The sequence below is a fragment of the Ovis canadensis genome, chromosome 3 (assembly GCF_042477335.2).
Source record: "Ovis canadensis isolate MfBH-ARS-UI-01 breed Bighorn chromosome 3, ARS-UI_OviCan_v2, whole genome shotgun sequence".
In the NCBI taxonomy this organism is placed as follows: Eukaryota; Metazoa; Chordata; class Mammalia; order Artiodactyla; family Bovidae; genus Ovis; species Ovis canadensis.
Window position 1 is genome coordinate 168,874,354 of NC_091247.1, and position 17,995 is coordinate 168,892,348.

General features: G+C 47.5%; 2 protein-coding genes across 2 annotated transcripts; one reads left to right on the forward strand and one right to left on the reverse strand.

Moving 5' to 3' along the window:
• The first annotated feature begins 160 nt into the window (after window positions 1-160).
• STAT2 (signal transducer and activator of transcription 2) lies at window positions 161-15,370 on the forward strand. The gene is made up of 24 exons (XM_069584967.1): window positions 161-389; window positions 2,694-2,837; window positions 2,987-3,140; window positions 3,490-3,585; window positions 3,761-3,850; window positions 3,942-4,017; window positions 4,447-4,532; window positions 4,696-4,844; window positions 7,708-7,866; window positions 7,972-8,064; window positions 8,281-8,340; window positions 8,730-8,750; window positions 8,968-9,061; window positions 9,439-9,486; window positions 9,567-9,650; window positions 9,797-9,895; window positions 9,996-10,131; window positions 10,253-10,299; window positions 10,425-10,519; window positions 11,135-11,271; window positions 11,444-11,626; window positions 11,849-11,906; window positions 12,715-13,031; window positions 13,315-15,370. The coding sequence occupies exons 2-24, from the start codon at window positions 2,707-2,709 to the stop codon at window positions 13,455-13,457; spliced, it is 2,556 nt and encodes an 851-aa protein (XP_069441068.1). The 5' UTR covers window positions 161-389; window positions 2,694-2,706; the 3' UTR covers window positions 13,458-15,370.
• Window positions 14,137-16,799, reverse strand: IL23A (interleukin 23 subunit alpha). Its single transcript, XM_069584980.1, has 4 exons — window positions 15,824-16,799; window positions 15,499-15,600; window positions 14,717-14,863; window positions 14,137-14,601 (listed from the first exon to the last, which is right to left on the reverse strand). The coding sequence occupies exons 1-4, from the start codon at window positions 15,983-15,985 to the stop codon at window positions 14,440-14,442; spliced, it is 573 nt and encodes a 190-aa protein (XP_069441081.1). The 5' UTR covers window positions 15,986-16,799; the 3' UTR covers window positions 14,137-14,439.
• Between the last annotated feature and the right edge of the window lie 1,196 nt (window positions 16,800-17,995).

Sequence of the window (17,995 nt, forward strand, 5' to 3'; positions counted from 1 at the left end):
CAGTCCTGAGCAATTCTGCTAATTGGACTCCTCCCTCCGCACGCACGGGGCGGGGCTTACTTGAGCTTGCCTACCATTTGCTGCTGCTGGAGGTGTGGTTTCGGCTCCTCTTGCCCCGCCCCTCGGGGGAAGGAGAAGTTGTGGTGGCGCCAATGAGCTCACTGTCTGGGGAAGCGTTTGGCTGAATGGCAGCCGGTGCCGAGGCGCCCCTGTGGAAGTGACGAGCTCTGAGACTCTGCCTCTTTCTCAAGCCTGCGGAAAGGGGGCGGGTCCGAGACGCCGGCCGAAGCCGAGGGCGTCTCTGGAGGCCCTGGTGCCGGAACGCTTTCTGGCGACCGGAAGCCTGGACTGGAGCTACTGCAGGGAACTGGGTCTGAGACCCTAACCAGGTACTGGCCTTGAGAGGGCGCGTGGGGGTGTAGGTGGAGGCGCGAGTTTTTTCCTCAGATGGAAGGTAGGTCCGGGCGGGTACACCCCGGAGGGGTCAGACTCTGTTTCCAGGTAGAAATAGGAGCTGTCTCTTGCTGCCCTTCCTGTCCAACCTAGGGGTCCAATCGTAATGCCCCACTCCAGAAACACCCCTACTTCCAAGACCCGAAATCTGACCTTGTTGCATTGGTTTAGCGTCTTGGCCAACACTTTTACTTTTTTGGTCTGTGTGTGTGTGTTTGTTTGTTTTATTGGAGGATAATTGCGTTACAGTATAGTGTTGGTTTCTGCCATATATCTGCATGAATCAGCCATAGGTATATATGTGTCCCCTCTTGAACCTCCCTCCCACCTCCCACCCCATCCCACTCCTGTAGGTTCAGTTCAGTTCAGTTCAGTCGCTCAGTCGTGTCCGACTCTTTGCGACCCCATGAACCGTAGCACGCCAGGCCTCCCTGTTCATCACCAACTCCCGGAGTCCACCCAAACCCATGTCCATTGAGTCGGTGATGCCATCCAACCATCTCATCCTCTGTCGTCCCCTTCTCCTACCCTCAATCTTTCCCAGCATCAGGGTCTTTTCAAATGAGTCAGCTCTTTGCATCAGGTGGCCAAAATACTGGAGTTTCAGCTTCAACATCAGTCCTTCCAATGAACACCCAGGACTGATCTCCTTTAGGATGGACTGGTTGGATCTCCTTGCAGTCCAAGGGACTCTCAAGAGTCTTATCCAACACCACAGTTCAAAAGCATCAATTCTTCAGCGCTCTGTTTTCTTTATAGTGCAACTCTCGCATCCATACATGACCACTGGAAAAACCATAGCCTTGACTAGACGGACCTTAGTCGGCAAAGTAATGTCTCTGCTTTTGAATATGCTGTCTAGGTTGGTCATAACTTTCCTTCCAAGGAGTAAGCATCTTTTAATTTCATGGCTGCAGTCACCATCTGCAGTGTTTTTGGAGCCCAGAAAAATAAAGTCAGCCACTGTTTCCACTGTTTCCCCATCTATTTGCCATGAAGTGATGGGACCAGATGCCATGATCTTAGTTTTTTGAATGTTGAGCTGTAAGCCAACTTTTTCACTCTCCTGTTTCATTTTCATCAAGAGGCTCTTTAGTTCTTCTTCACTTTCTGCCATAGGGTGGTGTGATCTGCATATCTGAGGTTACTGATATTTCTTCTGGTAATCTTGATTCCAGCTTGTGCTTCTTCCAGCCCAGTGTTTCTCATGATGTACTCTGCATAGAAGTTAAATAAGCAGGGTGACGATATACAGCCTTGACGTACTCCTTTTCCTATTTGGAACCAGTCTGTTCCATGTCCAGTTCTAACTGTTGCTTCCTGACCTGCATATGGTCTGTGTTATTTCTGATCCTCAGCAAAAGAAAAAAAAATACAATTCAACTCAGAGAAGCTTATGGAGAACAAAATGTGCACCTGAAAGAGTAATAGATAACTGGAGAAAGAAGAGTTTATAGCCCTTAACCTCCATGTTTGCAATCTATTTAAGAAGGCTAGGTTTTTGTTTTTATTTTTCATATTTAAACCTCACGGTTTACTTGCCACTTTGCTTTATTAATACCAGCTGATTAGTTCCTTAGGAACTGAGGTCTGGTCATTTGTTTTTTAAAAGCAATACAAATACATAGTTTAAAAAGTCAAGCTCTATTTAAAGGGTTAAAATGGTAGAGCCCCTGCCCAATTCATCTGCTAAAGAATGGAGCTCCTCCTTCCAACTGGGAGAGCAGTTTATCTCCACGGAGGTTTCAGCCTCTGGTAAAAGGTGTGGGGGCAGCAGGGATAATGATGAAATAAAAACTCAAGACTGACTTTTAAATGGTCCAGCATAAGTGTATACAAAACCAAACAAATGCATGTATAAGTTCATTGGGGGAGATAAATGAAATAAAGATTGTGGAAGTACCATTACTGGTTGTTGAAGTTGGTTGACGGGTACATGGATGAACCTTGTACTACTCACTCAACTTTGTTGTGTGTTTGAAAATTACCACTGAAACAAAAAAGGCCTACAAGTTGGAGCTCTTATATAATACTCCGTAGAAAAATATGCACCAAACTGGTAATACTGGTTACTTCTGGAGAGGAGGAAAAGGAACCAAGATTGGAAGTGGGATCAGTCTAGACTTTAATTTTTTTCTTGCCGGTATGATTTAATTTTAAAATTTGTATTAATAAATAACCATGAGACTGTGGATGATTTAGTCCAGCAAAATTTCCAATTGGGAATCTACATCCTTCAGGCTCAGACCCCAAATGGCGCAGTGGGAGATGCTGCAGAACCTTGACAGCCCGTTTCAGGATCAGCTGCATGAGCTCTACTCAAATAGCCTCCTGCCAATGGATGTTCGACAGCACTTGGCTGTCTGGATTGAAGATCAGAACTGGTGAGGCCTTCTGGGAATCGGGGCGATGAAGAGAGTGATTTCTTTCTCCTGGGTCCCCAGCATCCTGGAGACACCTGGAAGGGGTTGAAAGGCCTCAAAATAGTACCAGTCCTGCAGACAAACTCATCCTTGTTCTTCCTGGTCCCCAGGCAGGAAGCTGCACTGGGAAATGATGCTGCTATGGCTAATATGCTATTCTTCCACTTCTTGGACCAACTCAACTCTGAGTGTGGCCGATGCAGCCAAGACTCTGAGTATTTTTTGCTACAGCACAACTTGCGAAAATTCTATCGGGACATTCAGGTATTCAGAGGAGCGGGGGATAACAAAGTAGGAATGGGAGCTGAGTGAAGAGGAGGACTTTTCTGGATATGGAACGTGGAACAGGACCTGGGGGTTCAAAGGGACAGGAGAAGATTTGGGGGGGAAAGGACAGAGTCTGGATTTAGGGGATCCCTGGAAGAGAGAAGGGCAGAGTCTAGATGATCCTATTAGAAAGAGGCTAGGGTTTGGGGAAGCAGTGGTGAAAGGGCGTAGGGCTTGGGATCCTGAGGAATGGGAGAATACCGAGGCCACCAGTGGGGAGGGTGTGAGGTGGTAATTCATTGATGGCAGTTGAGTTCTATCAATTTTTCCTCTTTTCCTACTGCAGGCCCTTCCCACTGGCTCTACCCAGTTGGCTGAGATGATCTTTAATCTCCTTCTGGAAGAAAAAAGAATTCTGACCTGGGCTCAGAGGGCTCAGCTGGTGAGAACAATTTGGTGGTGGGTTGAAAAGCTCCTGGAGTAGAGAGGGACCATGCAAAGGACTCAGGAAATTTGCCTCAGAACAAGATCTCTCCACATCCTGTGGTTTAATTTCAGGTCTGGATTTTAGGGGTGACATATCAGAGTTGAAATGTACTCATAGCCTTTTATTTCAGGAGCAACAAGAGCCAGCCCCTGAAGCACCTGGGGAGAGCCAGCAGCATGAACTTGATTCCCGGATCCTGAAATTACAGGCTATGAAGGAGGTTGGTAGACGTGGCAAGAGCCAGGGCGGGCAGAACTCAATCTGCCTCCTCTCATGGAGGCAGCCTCACTGGGGTCTCATTTCTTCTGCAGAAGCTGGTGAAATCCATCAGCCAACTGAAAGACCAGCAGGATGTCTTCTGTTTCCGATATAATATCGAGAAATCAGGTAGAAAGCACTTTGAGGGGTGGGGTGCCTACTGGGAGGCCGAGGGTAGAGTAGAGCAGAAGGGAAAAGTCCCAGTAAGTGGTAATCACTTGTGGCTGCATCTTGCTGGTTATAGTCCTGCTGCCATGCAATGCTGAAAGTGCCAGGGTATGTCGTATAGGTTAGGGTAGTGATATAAACCAAGGGATAGCTGGTGAATGTTGGAGGAGGTGTTTGGGAAACTGCCTTGGCCAATTGGTGGGCTTCTGGTTCTAGCAAGATGATGCAGAATTTGCCTGAGGGCCCAGAGGTGCCTATGCTTTGCTTGGTTCCCCTCCTTCTCCCTTTCAAACTCCCCTCTCCTGACTCTAACTGAGGTCTGGGTCAGGAAGCAGAGAGGGAGGAGCCCTAGGTCTGAGCACTTGTCTCCCTCCCTCTCCTGCCATCCAGGGAGGACTCCTTCTCTGGACCCCCGTCAGACCAGACAGATGAACATTCTTCAGGAAACACTCAATGAACTGGACAGACAGAGGAAGGTGGGAGTCGGAGGACAGAAGGAGTGGGCAGCAGGGAGCTGGGGAAAATGAGGCATTGGGAGCCCTGGCTTCCTGGCCTTGGTTTCTTTGTCTCTTCATGCCTAGTTGGATGGTGGAAGGTAACAGTAAGAGGCTCTCAGTACTCACTTTATGTCTTCCATAGGAGGTGCTGGATGCCTCCAAAGCACTGCTAGGCCAGTTAACTACCTTAATTGAGCTATTGCTGCCCAAGTTGGAAGAATGGAAAGTCCAGCAGCAGAAGGCCTGCATTGGAGCGCCCCCTGTCGGAGGGTTGGAACAGCTGGAGAAGTGGTAAGAGGCACCTCCCCAACCTCACGCTCACCTATCCCTAGTCCTAACCTGTGCTTTGTAGATTATAATGCCCTGAATGAGCTTCCCCAGTGGCTCAGTGGTAAGGAATCCGCCTGCAATGCAGGAGACACGCATTCAGTCCCTGGGTCGGGAAGATCCCCTGGAGGAAGAAATGGCAATCCACTCCATTTTCTTGCCTGAGAAATCCCATGGACAGAGGAGCCTGGCATGCTACAGCCTGTGGGGTCACAAAGAGTCAGACACGGTTGAGTGACTGAGTATACACACAATGGCCTGTATATGACAAGAGACACCGCCCTCCTTAGTCTCTACTCCCCAGAATGACCTCAGCTCCCTTGTCTGACTGCAGCTACACTCTGCTCTTCATTCTTACCACCCAGCAAGCCCAGAGCCCAGTCTTTGCTTTGGTGAAGGTAATGAATTGATCTACAGTCCAATTTTTCCTGCCTCTTTAATCACCAGAGAAATATCTTTTTACCTTTTTTTAGTGCAATGAATATAATGCCGCAAAAAAAGGAAAAGAAAATCACCTGTTACCTTAATATCCGGTTGTAGCTACTATAATATTATTAAACAAAAATTGAAACATACAGTTCAAACTACTTTGAGACCTGTGAGTTTGTTTTTTTAACTTAGCAGTATATAATATTTACTTGTGATATGTTTTTTTTGGCCATACCACATGGCATGTGGGATCCTAGTTCCCCAAGCAGGGATCAAATGCATGCCCCTTGCAGTGGAAGCCTGGAGTCGTAACCAGCAGGGAAGTCCCTACCCATGATACTTTTAATAGATGTGTCATAGTTCCCTTTATGGGAGTAATATAATTTAATTAATAAACTCCTATATTTGGATATTCGGGTTGCTTTTAATTTCTTGCTATTGTTTTTTAGTAAACTATCTTATATTATCTATTGTGATGTTAAAAAAAATAGCTAACGTGTCCTTCAATACATTTGATTTGAAAGATACCTATTATTTAAATATTTTCTCATGAGAAAATTTATTATAACTTAATCTATTAAAAATACACCACAGGGAACTTCCCTGGCGGTCCAGTGGTAAGACTGTGCCCCCCACTGCAGAGGGCATGGGTTCGATCGCTGGTCAGGGAACTAAGGTCTTGCATGCTATGTGGTGCAGCTGAAAGTTAATAAATAAATACATAAAAATATACCACAACTTTCAGGTAAATTGAAAACAGGTGTATAGGGTTTAGGGTACAGGATAAGTATTTAAATTACAGTTGCAGGATTGGCAAACTATGGCCTGTGAGTGATTTCTTGCTTTTTTTATTTTTGGCTGTGCTGTGCTGGCTTGTGGGATCTTAGTTCCGTGACCAAGGACAAACTCATTCCCTTTACAGTGGAAGTGCTAACCATTGGACTGCCAGGGAATTCTTGATTTCTCACTGTTTTAAACAGCGCTACAGTAAATAACCTCTTGTGTGTTTGCATGCATGCTGAGTCATGTCCAACTCTTTGTGACCCCATGAACGGTAGCCTGTTAGGCTCCTCTGTCCGTGGAATTTTCCAGGCAAGAATACTTGAGTGTGTTGCCTTTTCCTCCTCTGGAAATAACCTCATAGTTACATCTTTATTTACAACCCTAATTTATTTCTGTAAGTTATTGGAAGTGATATTCCTGGGTTAGAGAATATATCTTTTTTTGGTGGTGGTGCTGTTATTGTGTTGTTCTTTTGTTTCATTGTTTTATATACAAAGAGCTTTATTGCTTTTTCTGATCGTAAATATATGCCAATTGAAAAAATTTCTGGCTACTGAAAAGAGGAAAAAAAAGTAAAAATTATCCCTCTGCATAATCTGATCATGCAGAGGTACCCACTGTTAATGCTCTTGAATACATTTTTTCAGATTTTCCCTATGCATATACACAAATATATATCTGTTTTAAACAGAAATCAGATTATATCATATATGTATACTATCTTATATTTTTTAATTTATTTTGGACATTTTCCATGTTAAAAATTTCCACCTATTTTATCATTATTTTTAATGGTTGCATAGTATTCCATGATGTAACTATAACATAATTTATACCTTGGGATCTCAAAGAGTTGAACATGACTTAGAGACTAAATTACCACCACATATATACCCAGTACCAATTGTTTCTAATTCTTCTATTACAGATAACAAAGCCATGAACTATGACCATCTGTCTGTCCTTTTGTTTGATTATTTCCTTAGGGTGTATCTTAGAAATGGAATACTGTAAAGCATATGTACATTTTTGAGGCTTTTTAAAAAATAGTTCCAAACTGCTATCCCAGTCTGTTTGCTTTTATATAGTGGATGATTGTTTTCCTGTTACCACATTGTCTATTGTTATTATTTCTTATCATAAAAACAGTAAAATATAGAAGTTAAAAGCATGGATTGTCCACCCAGACTGCCTGGGACCACATACAACTTCATTCTTTACTAGTTTTATGACCTTGAGCAAGTCGCTTTACTCTTTCTGTGCCTCAGCTTTATCCTCCATAAAATAGGGATAAAATAGGACCTACCTCATAGGGTTGTTTTAAGAATTAAATGCATGAAGATGTGTAAAACACTTTAAAAAAAAGTAGAGATCAAGCATCATATGTTAGCTTTATTATGTTAATGAATTACTGCTTTTATATGTGAAAGTGGTTTTCATTTTCATTCCTTGCATTATGAACAGTGTTGAATAATCTTTCATACACTTCCTGGATTCTTTTTTTGTCCCAATCAGTTTATGACTTTCCACATAGTTAAAGGGGAGCTTTTGGAGCCTGTTTGGGGGTTCCAGGAAACTCATGATTCTTTCTTCCTTGGATTATGTCATTACCCAGGTTCACAGATGGAGCGAAGCTGTTGTTTCACCTGCGGCAACTGCTGAAGGAGCTGAAGGAGTTGAGTCACATGGTCTCCTATCAGGGGGACCCTCTGAATGAAGGGGTGGACCTGCGGGAGGCGCAGGTCACAGAGCTGCTGCAGCGCCTGCTTCACAGGTCTGGAGGCCAAGAAAGGACCCCTCAGGGAGGCCAGAGGGAAAGGACCAAGGGAGCCATTCTTACAGATACTGACCTCTATATATTCTCTCCACATCTCTCCAGAGCCTTTGTAGTAGAAAGTCAGCCCTGCATGCCCCAAACTCTTCATCGACCCCTCATCCTCAAGACAGGGAGCAAGTTCACCGTCCGAACAAGGTTGGCGTCTCAGAGCTCATTCCTGCTTCCTTTTTCCAGCCCTGACGCTGTGTGCTCTTTGGCTTTTCAGATCTTCTCACTTTGAGCTGTTTCTTCTCTCATTTCCCCTTGGTCCACTTACCTCTTCTCATCTCTTCCCTTATCTTTTTTAAACATCTGTTCTATCCAGGAGATTGAGGTTGACCACTTTACCCCATCTACCTCCCTCTCCTCCAGGCTGCTAGTGAGACTCCAAGAAGGCAATGAATCACTGACTGCGGAAGTCTCCGTTGACAGGTAAGTTGGGGCAGGTGAAGGGTGGGACCAAGAGGCGCCCAGGACATGGGATGATGGAGTGGAGGAGATAGCTACCGGTCACAACCAGGCCCTAGGGCTGTGTTCTTTCCCCTTCCATTACTACCTCATAGAAATAGTTCATCCCTTTTGAGTCCTTACTATGTGACGTGTAGCTTGTCAAGTACCCAATTTAAAATTGTCACAGGAGCCCCAGGAGTTAGATATTATCAATGCACTATTCAAATGAAGAAATAACTTCAGAGAATTTATGTCTCTAGTGCAAGCCATATAACTGGTGAGCTATTTGAACTTAGGTCTGTCTGACCCCAAAGACTAAATCCCTTACTTCCACATTATTTTGCTTCCTAATGATTTTTTTTTCTTTTTAGGAAGTCTCCCAAGTCACAAGGGTAGGTACCTAACAAGGATGCTGCCGACTGTGTGCACTGCATGAGCTACACAGTCACGTGTGACAGCCCTGATGGGGACACAGACAAGGAGGAGGGTGATTTGTGTGGTGCACAGACAGAGAAAGGAGAGGGGAGGTCTTAATGAAGTGGAACTTCTGTTGTTTTCCTACCGAACTCTGCTACTGACCTCCATATATCTTCTTTTTCCTTGGAACAGCTTCCGGAAGTTCAACATTTTGACCTCAAACCAGAAAACTTTGACCCCCGAGAAAGGCCAGACTCAGGGCTTAATTTGGGACTTCGGCTACCTGGTAAGGTGGTTAAGAAGGAATGCTTTTTTTTTAGTATTTATTTTTGTTTATTTGGCTGGACTGGATCTCAGTTGCGGTACACGGCATCTTTGCTGTGGCTGCAGGATCTCTAGTTGTGGTACGTGGGCTTAGTTGCCCTGTAGCATGTGGGATCTTAGTTCCCAGACCAAGTATCAAACCCATGTCGATTGGAAGGCGGATTTTCAACCACTGTACCATCAGGGAAGTCCCAGAGGGATGCTGTTTTAAGCTTGTAGTGCAATGGAACAGACTGGGGGAAGTTCCCAGGCCCTGGGAAGTCCTGAGGGCAAAGCTGGGGTTCCAGGGTCCCTGCGGTCTCTTCTCTGGCATTCTTTCTCCCTCCCTTCCATTCACAGACTCTGGTGGAGCAGCGTTCAGGGGGTTCAGGAAAAGGCAACAGTAAGGTGAGGCCTGGACAGAGGGTTAGGGGGCAGGAGGAACTTGCCAGAGGGCACTCTGATCACTGAGTCTTCTGTTGTCCCAGGGGCTGCTGTCCGTTACAGAGGAATTGCACATCATTAGCTTCACAGTCAAATACACCTTCCAGGGTCTGAAGCAGGAGCTGACAGTGAGTGAAAATGAAGTGCATTTGTGGGGAGACATAAGGAGGGGTTAAGCAGAAACCATTCAGGGTAGGCTGGGATCAGACCCTTACCAAACGTCTGCAGTTGGAAACCTCACATCCCTCGCTGGTGATTTCTGTCTCCTCCTCAGACGGACACCCTCCCTGTGGTGATTATTTCTAACATGAACCAACTCTCAATTGCCTGGGCCTCTGTTCTCTGGTTCAATCTGCTCAGCTCAAACCCCCAGGTAGGAGGTGGGGCCCACAGTTGAAGGGAGGCGGGGAGGGGCGTGGAGCTTGGTTTGAGGGCACTGCTCTGAGCCACCCTGTCCCCTCCCACCTCTGCAGGATCAGCAGTTCTTCTCCAACCCCCCGAAGGCCCCATGGAACTTGCTGGGCCCTGCTCTCAGCTGGCAATTCTCCTCCTATGTTAATCGAGGCCTCGACTCAGACCAGCTAGGCATGCTGAGGGACAAGCTGTTTGGTACCAATACTTCTTTTCTGTCAGCCTTTCCCTAGCCTCTGTCTGCCCCAGCCCTCCGTCCTTTCTGTCCCAGGACCTTTGGCCTTGCCTCCTTCCGTCATCTTGAACTGTCCTCCCACAGGGCAGAACTCCAAGACTGAAGGGTTGTCCTGGGTTGACTTCATTAAGGTAATTCCCTACATCCCTTGCAGCTGGCCCCTGGGCCCGTCCAGTTACTAGCCCTTCCCCCACCCCCCGCTCTCCACTCTCGGGGCAGCTCTGCACCTCTTTCTGCCTTGCCATTCCTCCTTCAGCGAGAGAGTCCCCCTGGCAAGCTACCGTTTTGGACATGGCTCGACAAGATTCTGGACCTGATACATGACCACCTGAAGGATCTCTGGAAGGATGGGTAAGGCCTTGGTCAGTCTCCCTCTTTCCACTCCCTCAGGCCCAGCTGCTTTTCTGGGCTTGAGAGTGGACTCTGTGCGCCCTCATGTGGCAGATAGAGGGAGAGTACAAAACTCGCTGTGGGGTCACACCCACTCCCGATGGCAGTGGCAATCTCCTAGCCTGCATCTGTCAGGCATCCACTGTGTTCCAGAGCCTACTGGGTGCTCTTGATGAATTCTCTCATGTAATTTCAGCCCTGCTGCGTGGTGGGTATTGCCACCCTCAAGTGAGGAAGTGAGGGCTCAGGGAGATTAAGGGAGTTATACCAGGGGGACAGTCGGGGTCTGAACCCAGGGCTGTCTGACCCCACCCCTGTGCACTTTCCACCACAACTGCCTGCCCATTTGGGCAGCACTTTGCCTTTTACAAGGTGCTTTTCATCTGTGTGATCTCACTGAAGCTTCACACCTCTTCCAGCCCTGGGAGGTGGATACTGTTGGTCAAATGAAATGACTTGGCCAACACAAAACAGTCTGCAACAGGTTGGCAGAACTGGGGCCCAGCCCTGGCACTCTGTCCCTCTACAAGAGGAGTAGGAAGCAGCAGGACCTCACAGCTGCTCTCTACGCTGCAGACGTATCATGGGCTTTGTGAGCCGGAACCAGGTGCGCCGGCTGCTGAAGAAGACTGTCTCTGGCACCTTCCTGCTGCGCTTCAGTGAAACGTTGGAGGGGGGCATTACCTGCTCCTGGGTGGAACACCAAGATGATGGTCAGCAGCTCTACCGTTCCCTCAGCCTCTCCTTTCCTCCCCTCTACTGCCCTTGGCTTCCCTGGCTCTGTCCCAAATCCCTTGGCAGATTTGGGGTTGGGCAGCCAGGGTGGGAAGCCCTCGGGCCCAGCCTCTCCTCTCAAGCCTACCTGTTCCTACATCTGCTCTCTAGACGAGGTGCTCATCAACTCTGTGCAGCCCTTCACCAAGGAGGTGCTGCAGTCACTCCCACTGACGAAGATCATCAGCCAGTACCAGATGCTCACAGAGGAGAACATACCCGAGAACCCACTGCGCTTCCTCTACCCGCGAATCCCCCGGGATGAGGCTTTTGGTTGCTACTCCCAGGAGAAAAGTGAGAACCATTGATACATTTCACTGGTAGAGTGCAGGGGTCCACAGGCATCCATAAATGCAGCTCTTCCATTTCAAGATGGGAAAACCGACATCCGAGAGGGGAAGGGATTTGTCTGTGGGACGCTGCTAGTCAGTCAGTAGGACCATCTGCACTAGAGGACCCTGGGGCAGTGTGTCCAATCCACTGACCTCCTCTGCCTCCTGTGTCTGTCCCCCGTAGTTAATCCTGAGGAGCGGAAGAAATACCTGAAACATAAGCTCATTTTTGTCTCTAACAGGTGAGATATGAACTCTTTGCCCACCTTCCTTAACCCTTTTTGGCTAATATAGTGACCCAGACCTGCCCAGTTCTGGTCTCCTCGGCCTTCTCTCCTCCAACCCAGGCTCCCCAGCCCTCTGGGGGTTTTTCTCCTACCCTTTTAGCCTCTATTTTCCTGCTGCCATCCCTAGGTTGTCTCCATGGGGGTTCCCTGACAATAATCATCATCATCACTAATGTTATTGGACATCTACTTAATGCAAAGCATAGTACTAGATTCTTTTAGAACATGGTGTTTTTTTTTTTTTTCCATTTAATCCTTATGAGAACCCAGCCAAGCCAGAAATGGTAATAGCCACAGTTAATGAAAATTCATTATGTGCCAGGCACTGGGCTAAAAGCTTTGTGTTCTTTTTCTTATTTACTGACTTCATAACAGTCCTGTGAGGCAGAAAATACTGTTATTACTGTTTTCAGTTGAGGAACCTGAGGTTTAATGTGGTGAAGTGTCATGCCTCAGGTACATGGCTAATCAGTAATCCAGGTCTCTCAAATTCCAGAGCCCTGATTTTAACCATCCTCCTGCCTCTCAATTATTCTGAAGTATGGTTGTTTAGGCTCAGAGAGGTTGGGTCATTTTGCCTAAGGTCCCCCAACTAGTAAATGATAAGATTTAAACTCTAGTAAGCCTAATTCCAGAGCCTATGGTCTTAAGCCCTCTGCTCTGTTGCCTTTTTAGACTAGAAGGATAGCCTCTGCTTTCTCTGCCATTCCCCACTTCACCTAAACAACTGAGCCCTGCTCTTTTGTCTGTATTGGGTATCCAGACAGGTGGATGAGCTGCAGCAACTGCCGGAGCTCAAGTTGGAGCCAGAGCTGGAGTCATTAGGGTTCACATCAGGGCCTGAGCACGGGCCAGGCCTGGACTTAGAGCCACTGCTGGAGGCAGGATTGGATCTGAGCATGGAGCACACACTGGAGCGCACGCTGGAGCGCACACTAGGCGAGGTGTCACAGGGAGTCCTAGAACCACACCCAGGACCACAACTGCAGCTGGAGCCTATTCCAGAGCTCGATGTACAGGCCATGCCAGAACCAGATTTGCCCTATGATCTGAGACACTTGAACACTGAGGACATGGAAAGTAAGTGATGATGTGCAACCAGGGAAGAGAGGACACATTGCCTTTCCCAACTCCCCTCCCTCACTCGCAATAGAAAAAGCCTATGTTCTAAGCTCCTCATTGGAGAAAGGCTGATTTCCCTGCAATTCATTTCATTAGGAAATATACATGCCTCCCCCAACCCACCTAATGCCCCCCTCAGGCCCTATCTAGGCCTCTGCTGCCATCCTCTCTCACTTTCCCTGCTGGTTTGGGAACTCCTACTCTGAGATCAGGGCCTGACTTCTTTCTCTGGATGATCCAGTCTTTAGGAACAGCATGAAGATTGAAGAAATCATGCCAAACGGTGATCCACTATTGCCTTGCCAGAACACCATGGATGAAGCTGACGTCTTCAGCCCCAGCCACTTCTATGCAGATGGGCCCTTGAGCCCTTCTGACTACTAGAAGCTACATTTCCTCAGATCTTTCTGTGCATCTGCCCTCCTACCCCTCACATCATGACACTGCTCTCCAAGGATGGACATGAGGCATGTGCCCCTTCTAAACTGGGTTAACCCTGGGGGAATGTGAGGGAGAAGCATAATATGGGTGAGGGAGAGGCAGCAATGAATCAGAAGAGATGTTACCCATGGCTCCGACTAGGAGCCTGGAGGCTGCCTGCTGTGCTGGGAGGTACAGGCATTCAAGGGCAGGCCAGGACAGTTAGGAGGTTCCTGTATGGCTCAGGGCAGTGGCTTCTTTCCAGTATGGAAGGCTTTCAACATTTTAGTGACTGATAAGACTAACCTGGTGCTCATTTCATCTTTCTGGAATGCCCTTTCTGCTCATAACAGCTCTGACTGTTGGCCAAGAAAGCAGGGAAGGAAGCCCTGGGTCAAGGAGCAAGAGAGGGCCACGCATAGGAACGATACTTCCCAATTGCAGTCCCTTGTAACCTCATTCAGCTTGCTCAGCCTTAGCAGGGATTATGGCCAAAAAGATCCCAGTTACTCTATATACCAAGGGGTCACAAGGTAAGACCCCTTTCCACCATAGCCCTGCAGAACAGAAGGATGCATTTTATAGTGCTTTGACTCTATTTTTCCATTCTGTTTCTTTTTACTGACAAGCCTAGACTTAGAGATCCACATAAATAAGTCTTTATTGAAAAAGGTACATAATTCAGTATAAATATAATAAATAATCCTCATCCCCAAGCTCCTGCCACTATAAATAATCCCAAAATTTCCCTTCCCATATAATAAATATTCAGCCTCTCCTGAGTCAACATCATAAGTCAGTCAGTTTTGGTAATTTTTCAACAGAATAAGTCTCATTAAAATTAATGGACCGATGAACTCATTGGCTCACAGGTGTCTAGGTTGATAGATTGATCTTAACATTACTGAGCCATGGAGGTCTGGGTGTCATCCTTAAGCTGCTGGCTTTAGGGGCTCAGAGTTGCTGCTCCGTGGGCAAAGACCCGGGCAGCTACAGCCACAAAGGCCTGGAGGCTTCGAAGGATCTTGAGACGGAGAAGGAGGCGCTGCCATGGCTGGCTGGGAATAGGGCTTGGAGTCTGCTCAGCTTCCCAGTGGTGACCCTTGGGCTGAAAGGACACAGGACACAATCAGAGAGGACTCTAAATCATTCACCCCACCCCCATCCCCAGGCACTGTCTCTGACACCTGCAAGCCCCTCTCCTCCAGGTCCCTAGTTCATACCTGCAAGAGTTCCCTGAGGCCCAGTATGGAGGCGTGAAGCTGGTCCACAGGGCCATCTGGGAATAGAGAAGGCTCCCCTGTGAAAATATCTGAGCCCAGAAGCTTCTCGTAAAAAACCAGGCCTCGATGAATCCTTTGCAAGCAGGACTGGGGAGAAAAGAAAGCCATGAAAGAAGACAGATACGGGGACTTCCCAGGCGGTCCGGTGGTTAAGATGCCACGCTTCCACTGCAGGGGCAATGGGTTTGATCCCTGGGTGGGCACAGCACAGCTCAGCCAAAATCAAAATAAAAGAAAACAGATCACTTGTAATTACTCCACCAAAGACTCACCTGATATTTGCCATTCTTAAGACATGGCTGTGATCTGAATGTTTGCGTCCCTGTGAAACTCATATGTTGTAATCCTAACCCTCAGTGTGGTGGTGGTAGGAAGTGGGACTTTTGGGAAGTTACTAGGTCATGAGGATGCAGCCCTCATGAATGGAATTATTGGTCTTATAAAAGAGACCCACAGAACTCCTTACTCCTTCCCACAATGTGAGGAGACAAGAAGTCTGATCTGGAAGAGGGCCCTCATTTAACTGCACTGGCACCTTGACCTCAGACTTCCAGCCTCCGGAGCTGTGAGAAATAAATGTCTGTTTATAAACTACTGAGTCTATGGTTTATTATTACAGCAGGCTGAATAGACAAGGACAGATACAACTTTTACTAATTCACCATGGTATCCAGCTCTGTCTCCAGTCCCCTCTTCCTTGGGGCCCAGCCTCATCTTTGTACCTGACTGTTGTCCCTGAGTCCTTGTGGATCACAGCCATCCTCACACTGGATACGGGGGACATCATCTGTAGTCTCATCACCTCCTTCTTCTCTTGGTAGATCCTGAAATGGAGGAGGGGTGGGAAGAGTAAAGAAATAAGTACTCTCAAATCCTACCTGGACCTTTTGGCCCTTACTCTCCCTGGATCCCTTCTTCAGGGGTTTTCTCAGCCACTGTTCTCTCTTACCCCTGACGGCTTTCAACCCTCCAGCTTCCACCCCAGGCCACAGTATCTTCCACGATAGCCTTGGAGAGCTCAGATAGGCTCTAGGGGCTGGCACTCACCACATGTCCCATTGGTAGGTGTGCACTCCAGGCTAGCATGCAGAGTTGCTGTGAGAGCTGTTGGCCCCGAGCCCAAGCAGGGCTGCTGTCCTCTGACACAGCCCGGCCCTGAGCTGTCCAGGGCAGCAGTAGCAGTAGCAGCACAACTCTGTTCCCCAGCATCTCGTTGCCTGCCTCTCCAATCTGGCTGGCTCCGTGCCTTGCAGTCCCTGTGGAACCTCTGTCCACTTCCCCTTGCTCTGAATCTGATTCTCTCTGTTCTGTGCGTCTGGTTCTCTCTTGTTCACCGTGGTTCTGAGCTGCTTCCTGTAGACTTTCTCCCCTTGTCTCAGTCTCTTTTTAAGGTCCCTGCATTGTGAGACCCGCCCTTTATACTAGCAGGTGACTCACAGCAGGTGGGATTCCCCTCCTGCATCATCCCCCTCCGTGGGGAGCCCAGGTAAGTAGCCTCAGTTCCAGGGGAAATGAGTCGTGTGGTGGCTGTGGCTGGAGGCCTGGGATGAGACTTCTGTGTAATGCTCTCCAGGAATCAAAGTGGCCGAAGACAGGGGGAGGGGTGGAAACAGCAAATATTTAAATGAATCTAGTCTCAAGTTCCTTCCTGTTTAACCTTTCCCTCATCTTTTTGTGTCTCTAAGCTATATTAGCCCTCCCTTCAAACCTAATTTCCTCACCTCCTGCCTGAGTAAAAACCAAAACAGAAGCATTCATTTATCTCCCAATAGGATGGCAAGATCAGTTTGGAATGAAGCTGGTTCCCACCTGATGCCCTCAATCCAAGAATAAGGGGGCTTTTTCTCTGTCGGGAGGTATTATTTTCACTAGGAGAGAATGGACATGAGACATTTTGTGAACTGGGAAGCCACATCTGTTCAGTATAAGGTATTACTGCTCCTCACTTCAGGCCTCACTCTGGAGGCTAGGGGGGCTGTTGGGAGGAAAGAACTGTTGCTAAGAACCATCTGATTCCTCAACCTTAGCGGCCCAAGTTTCTTGGGCTCTGTGGGATTCAGGTGATTTGGGGGTAGGGGACATCAGTGTGTAAGTGACATCTAGAAATCCAACTGGAGATATTCCAGCACCAAGCCCTTCACCGTGGCTAGAAAGTCCAGGGTTCTGGGTAGTTGAAGGTGCACTGTGTCAGTGACCCTGGCTGGTCCTTCAGCCTGTTGCATCCATGGGTAAAATCCGCTGATACTGATTTCATCACCATCCCTGATGCAACATTCAATGAAACAGCTGAGACTGTGAGGTTGGGTGTGGGAGTGGAGGGTGGCCCAAATCTGGGACTGTCCCCACCCCAGTGGAGGGTCCCAGGACAATCTGGACGTCAGAATGAGGCCATGGATGACCACACAGATGGCTCCCGAAGCCTTTCCAAGAGGTTGACCCTTTTTCTCTGAGAAACTTACCCTCGACAGAGGTCTCCGTTCCCTTAGGACTATTCAAAACTGCCCAATGAAATTTTTGATTCAAATGTGACTCTGTGGTAAATCCACCCTTGGGATAAAACATTTCTAGCCTCAGAGAAGTTATCTCAGTTTGAGTGAGAAATGGTTTGCCTTCTGAGAAAGATATGCATGAAATAAGGAAATTGGGGGTAGGGTAGGGGAGCTCACCTCACTTTTGTATGTCTTCCATGCTTTTCCCACCTCTAGTCCCCATTCTGGGAGCTGTTTAGGATAGGAGATGGAAGGTGAAAAGGAGGAAGAGGAGGAAGTGGAACCCTGGGGGATAGGATGAGAGGGACAAGGGTGAGTTGGAAGCACGGGGCTTTGTTTCACTTCCTGGTGCTTTAGGAGTTGGGTAGGAAGCAAGATTGGTGGGGTGACTGTGGGACTGTTGTGTGACAGGAACTATTTCCAGGACTATATCTGACCTGGAGCTGCAAGGAGACCTTGACGTCAGCAAGACCTCAACCGTTATGCAAATTATATTGACAAGACACTCCCAAGCAGGCCTTTCCAGTTGGATGCCTGGACACCAAATCCAGTAGAAGTTTCCCCAGGTGGTTAGTAATGATGGCTTCTATCCAACTCTCACTTTACACCAAATACTTGGTTTAAGCACTTTTCATGTACTAAACCATTTAATTTTCACAACAGCACAATGAGATGGGTACAAACGAGGAAACTGAGGTGCAAAGATAAGTAATTTACCTAAGATCACTAT